Source organism: Engystomops pustulosus, chromosome 10 (assembly GCF_040894005.1).
Source record: "Engystomops pustulosus chromosome 10, aEngPut4.maternal, whole genome shotgun sequence".
NCBI lineage: Eukaryota > Metazoa > Chordata > Amphibia > Anura > Leptodactylidae > Engystomops > Engystomops pustulosus.
In genome coordinates this window covers 72,082,216-72,096,621 of record NC_092420.1, presented here as the reverse complement: position 1 = coordinate 72,096,621, position 14,406 = coordinate 72,082,216, and the positions used below count along the sequence as shown (strand labels likewise).

Sequence of the window (14,406 nt, the reverse complement as noted above, 5' to 3'; positions counted from 1 at the left end):
GAAGCAAAAAGAATTCCAACTGGTGAAAGTGTTATTGAGGTGGGCATCGCGGCATACAAAGTCCTCGGTATTGTAGATGTCCATGTTTTACAGACCAGCGATACTGCAAGCAACTGACCCCTACAAGGTTCCGGGAAGTAGAGAAGGCCTGCAGCAGCCTTCCCCCTAGTACCATATTACTGAGCCTACAGAGTAGTTATGTGCTAAGTATTACTACCAATGGTGAGAAAACACACAATAACATCTAATATAAAGCAGAGTTACCCTATAACCTCTACTCTTGGCCTTCTTTCTAGTATACATGAGTTACTGAGGACAAACCACAGAATTATTCCTCTGGTGGAATCAAGAAATCTCCGTACAACTAAATAAAACAACACAAGTGGATTGATTAGAAGAAAGATTTATTGATTGGATGAAACATTAGATGTATAAGAAACAGATTGGTTGATCATCAAGGAAATCAAAAGGATTAATCATAAGATTTTATATTTTTTATTCTTTTTTTATTGCTTGCTCTCATCTCTTCTACTTTCTTGGTCCAATGTCCCTAAAAAAAATAGATATGTAGGATAAATAATGAAGTAAAATATAACATGATATAAACAGCTTTAACCTTTTTTGGAGAATACAGTAGTTGTACCTCCAGTGATATAATAAAGTCTGGGTGCAGGGTTACTTTACTAGTGAAACATTTTGGAGGAGAGATAATGATGGAAGAGAAGGGATTGTGTAAAACACGGATATATAAAGGATTGTGTTCTGCTTTCTAAATCTCTTAAATCTCAGGTATCGGCTCCCTGCAGGTGAACATGTGCTGATCTCTGGCCACGAATAACAGATATGTGATCTATTTTTGTGCTTCAAATATCATCAGTGTGCAATCCATTGCCGAGCCGTATGTCAGCAGGAAAGGTTTGTGTGTTACTCGTATCTGATTCTCTAGAAGAGTCACATAACTGTGTTACCTAGTAAGTGATCTGCACATATGAGCTGCATCAAATGACTCCTGAGTGTCTCCCGGGTGGTGTCAGTATTTTTGTCATAGTCTTCTATGGGACAGCTTGGGTTGTAAACATGGGCAGGAATAGGACCTGCTCTGAGTTTTCTACAGACTACACCCAGTTGTGTGCATGCGGCTATTGAAATAAATGTGTCAGTGTACTATCTGCAAAAAAAGGGATAGCACACAGACAAGAAAGTCATTCATGTGGAATAAGAGTGAATACTGCCCAATCACATCTGGATGACATTGTTCCAAATCCATATGTGTACAGAGGGAAATTTATAAAAAAAAATTTAACTAGCCAAATACTTCCATAAATTGTGTATATATTGCATTGTTTCCCCATCTAATAAGCTCTGTGTGATTAATATAATGTATGCTCTACCATATATGTACAGAGGTCCCTAGTAACACTGAGGCACAATACTACAGAGCAAGGTGAATATGTAAGGAAATGTATCCTCCAAATGGTCACTATGACCAATGAAACATAAATATATATAAAAGAAATGATAATGTTATGAGATTTTGCACAGTTTACCGGATAAGTTGGGATTAGTTTTTGAATGAAACAAGACCTCAGCCAATCATACCACCAAGACCGCCATCTGGAAGCTTTATCTAAATAAAAGGGAATCATTTGGTTATTATTAGGTAATAGCGAAGCAAAATATACGTTTAAAAACATAGAAACAGAAATCAACACTGATTCCATGACTCGAGCTGCTGCTTGACCGCCACAAAAACCTGCAGAAATGTTAGTGGAACTCCTGGTTGTGTATAATGGGACCTGCAGCAGGATATTATTATTATCCTGATGTGAAATATACAGTCACCCTATTTACATCACCTATGGGATTATAAGAGAAGATATGTGGTTGTGACCGGAATACACTTTGATGGTACATTTTATTTACACCTCCTATCTGCATAGAGCAATCCTAAATAAAACTCCTAATCATAAGAAAAGAGCAATCCTACAAAAACCCTAAAGACCTGAATGTGTTATCTCCAGCCTCATCCCATTTATAGGACAATCATACATGTGCACTTACCAATTTACATGCCAAATCATACAAAACCCCAGATGGTCCGATAAGTGCCTGAAATAACATAAAAAGTTTTTAATAGTTGTTGTTTTTTATATGGTTTTACTAAAGGCAAATTTACTGAAATCTAATAATATTGTTGTGCAGTATTTAATAAATTCCTAAATTGGTGAAATCTAAATGAGATTCTGTCAGCTTCTAGACAATATATAAACTTATGGGGACACATGTATCTTTTATTTGGCTTGGCTTCTTTTTGTTTAGTTGAAACTTTTTTGGTGCATTTGCACTTTTGCAACAGTTTTTGTGCTTAAGACAATCTTACTACTAGAGGGGAAACTCTGGCTTCCTCTTTAACTTTGGGAAGATTTGTGCATGAAAATAATTCCAATTTAAAGATACCAGGAAAGCATCAATACTTTTAAGAGATACCAGTGTGGTCTGGAGGCTTATTAGAAAAAAAATTCCAGTTACCAATGGATATTTCAGAATTTTTGTTACTAAGAGACTTATTTTATATGGGTAAATGAAAAGGACAGCAGGGATGGCTTTCCAATTGGGAGAAGAAAGGAGTCTATGGGCTTGGAGATATAATAGATATGAAGGGAAAGTAATTGAAGTTATTTGACCAGGTAAAGAGTGAGTTTGGTTTAAGGGACTCAGAATGTTTTGTATTATTTACAGATCATTAATGGATAAAGGATTTTTGAAGAGGATAGGAAAAGGTAACTGTGAACTTTTTGGGAAAATATTTGACTCAGTGGGAGGAAACCCTTCGATTATAAACATTAGAATGAATTTGACATCTGGGGACGAGAATAACTGTAATTGTAAGGTAGAAAATAAATGGGCAAGAGATGTAGAGGAGTATATCTCAGAAGAAGTAGAATCATTGTATTGTAAGAAAGAAAAAAGAAAACATAATCTTGCTTCAAAGTTCTAGTTGGATAAATGTCCAGTGCCATAAGCAGGCCTTTCTTGTGTTTGAAACCAGTTTTTCCTAAGTAAGACTTGGGCACCTCACCTACAAGGTAATATGTTCAGTATGTAAATGTGACCTGCTGCAAGTATATTATTGTGAGGTTAAACCATAAATGATGGAACGATGTAGAAACCTCTGATTGTTCGCTCTTTCATTATTACTGTGCTGCAGCCTCTTGTTCTAGGAGTCAGTAGTAAATCTGTGGACAAGTAACAAGCTCCACATAGGAATCTGGATCCCAAAAGTAAATTTGAGATCTCGACAAAACCATAAACTATTTGTAGTGGAAAAATACTAATACTTTACTGTATATTCACTTGCTATTATTATTTTAACCTGGTGCTAGTTGTATTCTTAGATCTGTACACCAGTATTATCTATTCTGTACATTATCTCAAAGTGCTTTGCTGTCCTATAGAACATTTCCTTTCAAATTGCCCGCATTACAGACAGTCCCTGGGTTACATACAAGATAGGTTCTTTAGGTTTGTTCTTAAGTTGAATTTGTATGTAAGTCGGAACTGTATATTTTATCATTGTAACTCCGCCCAAAATTTTTTTTGGTCTCTGTGAGAATTGGATTTTAAAACTTTTGGGTTATCATAAGAACCAGGATTAACAATAAAGCTTAACTGCAGGCACCTTTGATAACTGTTATAGCTGTTTATTGTAGCCTAAGGCTAAAGTACAGTAAAGTAAGTTGGGTGTTCTTAAGTAGGGGACTGCCTGTACTCAAAAGTAGATTCTTCCTTCCTTCCTTCTAAATCAGTTGGGAATTGTGAAATGAATAGAGAAGTGAATGAATAATAACATGTACTATAACTATAAATGTTGTAGATTTGTGATTCTCACCAATATTTCACAGATGGGGGGTTATAATTACATCTTATTAGACTATAACAATACAATAATTACACAAATATTTTCAAAATCTAAAAAGAAACTTACCTGAAGTAAATCAAGGACCTTCTGCAATAAACCTTCTACACTTTCTCCAAGCTTTGTGACTAATTCTTCCTGTAATACATTTGTCATGTAAATGTGTTAGTTATACAAGTGATCTTACTGTATTATCTTTATCAGACTGTAGAAACCTTTCTTTATTGTACTGAGGAAACTAACACTTTGGGGGTCATTTACTAAGGGCCCGATTCATGTTTTCCCAACGTGTTACCCGAATATTTCCGATTTGAGCGTATTTTCCCTGTATTGCCCCGGGTTTTTGGTGCACGCGATCGGATTGTGGCGCATCAGCGCCGGCATGCACGCAACGGAAATCAGGGGGTGTGGCCGAACGATAACCCGAAGGAATTCAGAAAAACCGCCGCATTTAAAAAAAAAAAAAGTGTTGCTGGACATGCTCTTACCTTCACCAGTTATAGAATGGTGCATTCTGGCGTTTCTCGGGGAACTTCAGCGCAGCAGCGACATCTGGTGGACGTCGGAGGAACTGCCTTAGTGAATCGCCAGAAGACCCGAATCCACCGCACAGAACGCGCCGCTGGATCGCGAATGGGCCGGGTAAGTAAATCTGCCCCTTTGTGTAGATATTGTATATGAAAATATCCACATGTTACAGTTTTGGGCGACCTTTACAGCTCCCTTTGAGGATTCTGTTCTTCTGCTTTGTTATAGTGTATGAACACCAAGCCCACAGTATCACAAAGACTCATCTGAATGATTTGGACTAATGGAATGATTTTAAGATATACTAATAAGAGCAAGATTTCTTACCACTGTATCACCAGTGCCAAGTGCATCGTCCCCAAAGCAAGCAGCGTTTTTCTAATGAGAAATAAAGACAATAAAACTTGTGTTACCTTCTTGTATTAGAAGCGATAGAAGCAACTTAATAATACGACAGCAATAATCAGCCAGTGGTCACCTATCAATATAGTCTATATAGCTAAAAATGATGTCACTGATCTAGTTATCCATGGCATTTTTTTCCATAAGTTTGCCTAACAATTTTGATCTTGTGATTCAGGTTTTCAAGTGTAAAGAAATAACTACAACTACCCATAGCTTTCTCTCTCCTACTTGATTCCAATAACTGTGCATTATATAGCCGTTCTATTGTATGATGTATGTGTCATATCTGGAAAAATGAAGGATTATCGATGACAGAGTTTGAGTAAGCATAAAGGCAGAACATGCAGCTGGTATGGGGCTGGGCGAGAAGGTTGTCCAGGGTTTCATTTCCTCCATACACATCTCAACATACATTCATATCATTTTACTGGAGCCACCAATAGGGGTAAATGTTTAATTGAGTTCAACCAATGCTAGATATAAGTGGAGGATTAAGGGTGTCATGGGCCCTGGGCTGTTCACAAGACTAGGGCCCCTCGGTATCTAAACTAACATGTGCCCAGATGTTAGGACTTAGGTACTCATCTATATGGTTAATCTCGTACTGTTCCTAAAAGTAATTTCATGATAAACTTCAAACAAGCACTTAAAACCCATCTTTTAAGTAAAGCCAATCTCATTCCATAACTGCAGGAAACCATCACAACCAGATATCCAAGACTGCATATAAGCCAAGGCTCCCAATTTTAGAAAAAATAGGTATTGACTCAAGAATAAGCCCTAGAGTAGGAAACAGAGCTCCACATTAATGAAATATCAGCAGTAAAGCCCCCCTTTGATGTAATGTCCACAACAGAGCCCCATTTAATGTTATGTCCTCAGCAGGGCCCCCTTTAATGAAATGTCCACAGCAGAGCCCTCTTATACATAAGTATCTGCAGCAGATTTCCATTTACAGGCAGTTACATACAAGATAGGGTCTGTAGGTTTGTTCTTAAGTTGAGTTTGAATGTAAGTCGGAACTGTATATTTTATCATTGTAATCCCAGCCAGAACTTTTTTGGTCTCTGTGACAATTGGATTTTAAAAATGTTGGGTTGTCATAAGAATCAATATTAACACTAAAGCTTCATTACAGACGCCTGTGATAACTGTTACAGCTGATCATTGTAGCCTAGGACTAAAGTACAATAAATTACCAATATCCAGAGGTCCGTTTGTAACTAGGGGTCGTATGTAAGTCGAGTGTTCTTAAGTAGGGGACCGCCTGTACATAAATGTCCACAACAGATGCCCCCCTAGAATAACATTTCCACAGCAGATGCACTCCTTTCATAAAATGTCCTCAACAGATGCCCCTTTACATAAATGTCCACAGCAGAGATTTCTCCCACACTATTAATGACACCTCCGCATCATAGTGTATGTGCCCAGGCAGAAAGAGGAGAAAATGGAGCCGCAGGGCGGGGGAGAAGAAGCTGAAGGTGAGTTAAGTTTTTTTTCTTAATGATGAAGGGTTTGTGTCCCTTGGAAGCCCATAGTAGTGGGTGTAGCAGCCTGTTCTATCCTTCAGAGCTATACAGGGGATATTTATCATTGCATTTTCTGTACTAAGTTTTGGTGTACAGAATGATAAGAATAAGATTCACATGTATAAAGCACATAGGCAGAGATGGTTCTTGTATGTGTAAAGGTATCTGACTATTCTATTTCCAATGAGATCAGTATCTAGATGAATTAGTGTCTGTATATGGAGACATCCGTTTTGTGTGACTAGGTCTCTACTCATTACAGTGAATTAGAAGTTTTAAAACATACCAAGAGCTGCACAACATCTTTTGCAGTTACTGCATTTCGATCTCCCTAGAAAGCAAACGCAGCAAGTTACATGGGAATTTACTATAATCTCTAATAAATTAAAGGGATTTTCCTATCTTGTGTATTCATGACCTTTCCATAGGTGCGGGTCCTTGACTCCCTTGGTACAGCTGTAAAGTTTGGCATGCATAAGGAACAAAGTATATAGGTTTGCCATGTATATGTGGCCACTCTCTATTCAAGTCTATTCGAGTCTTTTCGAGTTATTTTCAGCACTGCCATAGGTCTGAATGGTGAGAGAAGGCAAATGTGGTGAAAGCTCTCCGATCAGCCCGGCCGCAGGAAGGGGACAATAAGCTCAATGATGTATTTATGACATTTGCTCTGTATATGCCCTACATACAATGGATAGAAAACCCCCTCTAACAACTTCTAAAGCAGATAGCCTGGGGGTCTCAGCAGTCAGAATGAGGTGGTGTCTGTGACAATTGGTTGTTCACGACAAACTATATATTAAAATATATATAACCTTTCAACAAACCAGTCCTGCCCACATCACACATACTATAGAATCATGTATAATTACCAGACCTAGTCCATGTAAAACATCTGTAAGGTTCACAAAGTAATAATTCTGATTGAATTAAGCTCTCAGCAGTACATTAAAATTACATGATTTTTTACCACTAATAAATGCAATCATATAAATATTTGATATCTTTTAGTTATTAACGAGAAAACCAGTGCAGGGGGATCAGATCTGTCACTTCCACAGAAAAGAGGAAGAAGAGACCTTTCCATGTGTCACACTGATTCCATCCTCCCATTAGTGGCCTCATCCCCAAATGGCTGTGAATATCAGACTTCTATAAGAACTTCCTACTCCTGAGTGTTCTATACCCACAAGTAACATTTCTGTAGATATCCAGGCTGTGACTATAAGACTTTTATATCTAGATAAACCAAGTCTGACCAAAGTCTGACCAAAGCCAAACTTTTTTTTATCATTACATTAAAATTATTATTTTTACCTTACAAATGAAGGCCTTTAGGTTGTCGGGCAATGGAGACACATTATTCTAAAATAAAGAATATACAAGTAAGTTGTATTTGCTATTAAAGTCATGTGATCTTTAGATTTATTTCAGTCCAATTTTAAATAATATCCATCAATCTACAAAAAAGATAATTCAGTGTGATATGTGTAAGTTACTGTAATAATACCACGACTGATCCACTGCTCCCCCTCCATATATATAACATTAGTGTTTATGTGTGTGTATTCAAAGAGTAGAGAATTACAATAGATAATCCGATTATATTTATTTCTACTAAACTTTTCCATTAATAATGTTAATTGAATAAACCTTTTAGAACTTATTTCATTTTTCTATCTACAAATATGAAAGTATAAATTGGTGATACCGTCAGGGCCTTTGCCAAACAGGTTGATAGCAAAGCATCATCTGCCTGTAATTATAAATATAAATAATTTTATCAGAAATCATGAATTCTGCAGATATAATCATTTGTTCTGTTAACACATGTCCATATGTGTCACATTACCAGAGAGATTATTAGAATAAAGTTCATAATAATATTAAACACCACTGTTATATTAAAAAGAGATAATCAATCAAATAATTAAATGGTTACACAGTCTCTTACACTTTAAGCTGCCATATAATATGGTGTAAATAAATCTCTGAGAGAGCTATAACACATAATGGTAAACTTACCAGCGCACATAGTATTTGTGTTGCACCTTCACTCAGTTTTAGTGTGTCCTGGAAAAATACAATGATGATGATGAGGATTTTCTATATTTACATTTTCTACATAGAAAAGTTGTAAGTCTGTTATTATACCTGGTCTTAAAAATATATATTACATAGAAATTATAATAGGAAGTATCAGTAGTTTTTTCTGGAAGTATTTTAAGAACTTTAACAAGATTTATTCAAAACTTAAAGTTTTGGGGACAAGTCTTGGGGACAGAATTACATCTGGTCAGGTAGATATCAGCTATAGCCTCTTCCAGTATTGTGAAATTTTCAATAAAATCCAAATTGGAACAAATAAGTATTGGAAAACAAAGCAGATGGTCTGAATAAATACCATGGTGCTGCTACTTTTACTACTTTTAAGGTGACACCATTGTGCTGACCCAGCCATGAGATTGATGCTCAGAAACCTCCACCAACACAATATACAGGACAGTGCCCGCATCACATTGATGTCATCTTATACTCTGGAAGTTCAGCATTATACCAAACAGAGAGTGGGACAATCTCCTGTCCTCCTGTCACTGTCCTGGATAACAGGCTGGTAGTAGCTTTTGAACCTTTTGTATTATCTTATGACAAGCAACCTATTCCATAACGCCAGCAAGTTACAGCGATACCAGAGGAACCTACCTGCAATCTAACATATCCTGGAGCGGTCTGACTAATGATCAGGGAATATGTTGTGTGCAGGTTGAGTTTCAGCATAATTCGCTGCTGTTCCCTTTTATCCTAGAGCGTTTTGGCAGACTGCCACCCACACACCAGTAAAACCAGAGTCCTAAGGCCATCAGATGTTTCAGCGTTTGTTCACATTTTTGGAAAACTTCAGGACTTGAATGATCTATTTTTTTATGAAAACTAAACTCTTTCATTTGTATCTCTGCCTCATGTGCTTTACTTTCAGATTACAAAACAGTCTCCTATCAGAAAGCTGCTTTCAGTTTTTACCACTGACTTTAAGAATAAATCTGTCAAAAATTAATCCATCAAAAAAATGGGAAAGCAGTCAAAAAGTCTAATTGCTTGAAATGTGAATGGAGTCTTGTATGTAGGCCGAGGACTACACCAAGGTTATAGTCATGTAACTGTAACCTTGATTGTGCGTTATCCAATACATTTCTATCAATCTATGAATTAATCTGGATCTAATAAGAATTTCTTTACAGTCAAGTGTAAAAATATGAAAAACTATATATCTTATTATTTTGGAAGTTTTTGTAGCTATCAATTGATCTAATTCCACACTGATCAACATTGTGGAAAACTATAAAATGTATCCACCTTCATAGTTTACATTCCATAGAAATACAAATTTTATATCTGAATCCCCCAGTAAGGGCCGTGCTGTGCAATCACATTTAAAGGAATAACTTACAAGCAATTCGAACAACTCACGAGCCACATCCTCCAGAGTCTTTCCAGCTGCTGCTAACGCTTCCTCCTGTAGGGGAAATACATTTAACACAGTAGAAACATGGTTTTATCCATTACTTTTAAATTTCATAGAAGTATATCCTCCGAAGCTTAAATTAAAAGGTAAAATATATTAAATGTACATTTTAAATCATCTGTGTGACTGTATATGTGTGACTGTATATAAACATGTAACATATATAAGCAGCCACTTACATTTCCTATGAAGATAAGTGGATGGGTAATCCAGAAAGAAGGGATCATTTATCCCAATTGTCACATCCCAGAAGAATAATAGTATCAATTTACAGTGACTCCCAAGTCCTTCCTTTCTTCTAGCCCCTTAGCCTACTACCATGCAGGGGGTGCAGGTACAAGCCACTTCTAGGAAACATTAGGCTGTAGAATTGATAGGTTTTTTGGGTGGTGATGCACCCAGAATGTCCTAATGGGGACCCACCATTGACTATTATGGCCCCTGCTCTATAGTCTGTGTTCTAATAATGCAGAAAGTGTTGAAGTTGTAAGCAACATCTCCCACAGCCATATATATAAGTAGTTGGAGCAGATGTCAGGCCTGTACACCAATTCTTCATTCTTAATGTTTTGATGGCAATTGACCTCATTTAATATCTGTTCTGTTGGCTTTCCAATTATTTGGTTTCCGGGAAGCTAGTCCATTCATATCCATATTTTTCACTTCATTTAGAATGAGGTGTTAATGCAGTTCTTTACTTACTAATGTCTGATCTTCATGAATATTAAGAATTACATCCAAAGCACAACCGGCACATTTCTAGTAAGAGATTAGAAGAAAAGAGAACCTTTTATTTAGGTCATCAGCTACAAACAATATGTTCTATGTCATATAACATCATTTATCATGTTCTAAAAATAAACTATGTAGAACAAGATTCAGAATAGTTTTTTAGGGCACTTTTTTATTCCAGTGTCAGGTATTCTATAATGTCATCGCCATCCTTATCTTGTATCACTATGACCCTGCACTGTGATAAATACAACAATAAAAATTAAAATCAATGAAATATGGTTCAGTCAGGGATTACTGGAACTGTTACACTTGGATATACTGTATAGTAAGTTTCTAACTAATAATCATAAATTCCTTTTAGTAAGCAAATTATACCCTAATAAATTATAACTGGGAGATATTACATTCACTAAACAACATCTATAATGGGAAATAGGAAACCATCCTAATCCTATAGCATCCCATGGTCTGTCCTGTCCTGTCAGTAGCTGATAAATATCATGACACTACTGTTTGAGGGGAACGGAAAATTGAGATAGGACTTCCAGACACTTCTCTACAAATCTTTTCAACAGAATTTAGCGCCGTTCCTTACTTATATCCTGTAACGGCAGTAATATACTTTTGAAGGTTACAAATGATAAGAAATACATACAGTGCTGCAACAATAATTGAGATGCTTCACTGCATAAGCCACCAAAAACATTAGAAACGTAGGGGCAGATTTATCAAGCTGTATAAAAGTAAGAATGTTCTTAAAACCAATAACAGTTCAGCTTTCATTTTACCAGTGCTCATGACTATTTTAAAGGGGAGCTTTAATTGGTTGCCATGGGCAACTAAGAACATTCTTACTTTTAGACAGTTTGATAAATCTGCCCCACAAGGTTCTACTGCAGAAATGTCTATCAGTGTCCATTGGAACCTGACAAATGTTTCCCCTCTCTCGCTATGTAAGTAATCTAGTGTAATTGTACGACTATATATATATATATTTACAGCACATGTTCTTAAACAATAGCAATGTCATATCTTACCAGTATGAGTATAAGTTCTTTCGTAGCTGCCCTAAATTTCTCTTCATTTCGTGTGATCTGTGGGTAAACAATTACGAAAAATAAATATATGTACAATTATACAATTAACTACCGTATATACTTGCGTATAAGGCGAGTTTTTCAGCACAAAAAATGTGCTGTAAAATGTCCCCTCGACTTATACATGAGTCTATAACAAAAAAAAAAATTACCCACTTAAAAAAAATAAACTTAAATACTCACCCTCCGATGTCAGCGCGTTGCGTCTTCTTTCTTCTCCGCGGCTCCTCTTCTCTCTTCTTTCTTCTGTCATGGACGTGCCCATGTTTTCTTAGTGGCCGCGCATACTATGACGTCAGCAGCGGCCGCGTCATAGTATGCGCATGCTAGAAGAAAACATGGCCGCGTCCATGCCGGAAGATAGAAGAGAGAAGAGGAGCCGCGGAGAAGAAAGAAGACGGGACACGCTGACATCGGGGACATCGGTAAGTTGCGCCGACATCGGGGAGCCGCGCTGACATCGGAGGGTGAGTATATAAGTTTTTTTTTTTAAGGGCCGTGGGGGCAGGCAGGCTGTATACTACTAGGGGCTTGCTGTATACTACTAGGGGCTTGCTGTATACTACTAGGGGCTTGCTGTATACTACTAGGGGGCTGCTGTATACTACTAGGGGGCTGCTGTACACTACTAGGGGGCTGCTGTACACTACTGGGGGCTGCTGTACACTACTATGGGCTGCTGTATACTACTAGGGGCTGCTGTATACTACTAGGGGCTGCTAAATACTACATGGGGGCTGGCAGGCTGTATACTACTGGGGGCTGGCAGGCTGTATACTACTGGGGGGTTTGACCAATGCATTTCCCACCCTCGGCTTATACTCGAGTCAGTAGTTTTTCCCAGTTTTGGTGGTAAAATTAGGTGTCTCGGCTTATACTCGGGTCGGCTTATACTCGAGTATATACGGTAACACATTCTTTATTGATATTAAATATTGGCAAATATAATTTACTTACCTTTCCTTTGTAGCTACACACAAAAATTGCAAGATTTACAGTGAAAGCTGGAGCATGCTAGATAAGAAGAGACAATAGAAATATATTAGTCAATGTAGATCAGAACTACATAACCTTGGTTAAGATTGGGGGAGTCGCCATCAGTTACTATGACAGCTATGTCTATGCTGGACTCCCAGGCCTGTCATTTATCCTGACCATAACCTGCCAGAGACAGTTGCTTAGACCTCAGTCATATAACTGTCATATACTTCAGTATTGCATTATATGGCAGAAGTGATTAAAACCCTAAGGTTCAATGCACACTTGGGGAACAAATAGTAAAAGAAAAGTTTTTAAAAATCAAAAAAAATTACAAGAATCTAAAAATTGAAATCCCTTTTCTTTTACTAGAACATATATAAAACAATAAACAAGTGAAATCATAAAAATGTTAGATATCCCTGTGCCCCCAAAATCCTGCTCTTTAAAAATAGAAAATGTGTCTACCCAACAGTGAAGCCTGTACCAGAAAATAGCAGCCAAATCTCTGAACCGCCACTTTATTGCTAATTTGCAACTCAAACAAAGTGACTAAAAGGTTGTATAGTAAGGACAATGGCAACAATAAAAACATAATCTTGTCCTGCAAGAAATGAGACCTGTCTAAATGCTGCAATATGAAAAATTCATTGGTGATAGAACATGGAAAAACTAAAAAATTTTTTTTGGTACAAAAAGATAACTATTGGAACATATTAACAGTTACATAAACTTGGATTTCCTGTGACTGTACCAACCAAGGAATATGAAGAAAGTATAATTTGGAATAAAAATTAAAATACATAAATATACAGAGCACACAAGAAAATTGTGCAAATGTGTTTTTTTTCACTAGTTTCCACATTTTTATATTTTTTTTCTCACTAAATGATATAGAATATTATTATCCAGCCACTAGAAAGTACAATTGTTTAACATAAAAACAAGCCCTCACACAGCTCTGTACATGGATATTTAAAGTAAAATATGGATTTTTGAAGGTGGGCAGCAATAAACAAAAACACAGAAACAAAAACGGGACAAGTCATTAGAGAGTTAATAGCAAACTTGCACAGGCTGAGCTGATGAAAGTCTATGTTTAGACCCCAGTAGCTTTGTAATGTGCACATTAACCTGTGATTTCCTCTAGTAATGTTTGCCTGCTTTACCTTGACCGCATCTGCTTTTGCCCTGTCACATAAATATTTTTGGACCTTGGTTATTATTATTATTACTTTTTTGCTGCTGTAGTTACAGTTAACATTTCTATGGGCTGCAAAATTGCACAAAAAATTTAAAGGTAAAATTATTGTCCGACATTTGAACAAACGGCCTTAAAATAACAGCTTTATGGGTCTAGATGTAAATAACCTTTAGCTATATTGAGATTTTATATTGGTCATTGAGGCCTAAATATACATTTTGTTATTAAAAAAAGTTAAATACATTAGTATTTATTCAAACTTACATTTACAGCAAATTCCAAGCACTGAGCATTTGTTGGTTTACTTCCTGATGTATCATAACATGACCTTTCTATGCAAAAAGAAAAAAATACAAAAGACACAAGTCAGCTGAATATACATTTACTGTATGTATGATCTATAGATTGTATTAATACATTAGCATCTAAATTACAATGTATTATATCTACATACCCACAGCCAGGCTGAGACCGGCCAGAGCAAAGAG

The 14,406-nt window shown here is 36.7% G+C and overlaps 1 protein-coding gene across 1 annotated transcript; it reads right to left on the bottom strand.

Annotated features, from left to right (window-relative positions):
- Nucleotides 1-383: 383 nt before the first annotated feature.
- On the bottom strand, nt 384-13,978 carry LOC140105229 (ranaspumin-like). Its single transcript, XM_072129178.1, has 15 exons — nt 13,970-13,978; nt 12,842-12,874; nt 12,694-12,750; nt 11,677-11,733; nt 10,607-10,663; nt 9,830-9,895; nt 8,407-8,454; nt 8,093-8,137; nt 7,699-7,746; nt 6,668-6,712; nt 4,772-4,822; nt 3,986-4,054; nt 2,062-2,109; nt 1,548-1,627; nt 384-550 (listed from the first exon to the last, which is right to left on the bottom strand). The coding sequence occupies exons 1-14, from the start codon at nt 13,976-13,978 to the stop codon at nt 1,586-1,588; spliced, it is 675 nt and encodes a 224-aa protein (XP_071985279.1). The 3' UTR covers nt 384-550; nt 1,548-1,585.
- Nucleotides 13,979-14,406: the final 428 nt, after the last annotated feature.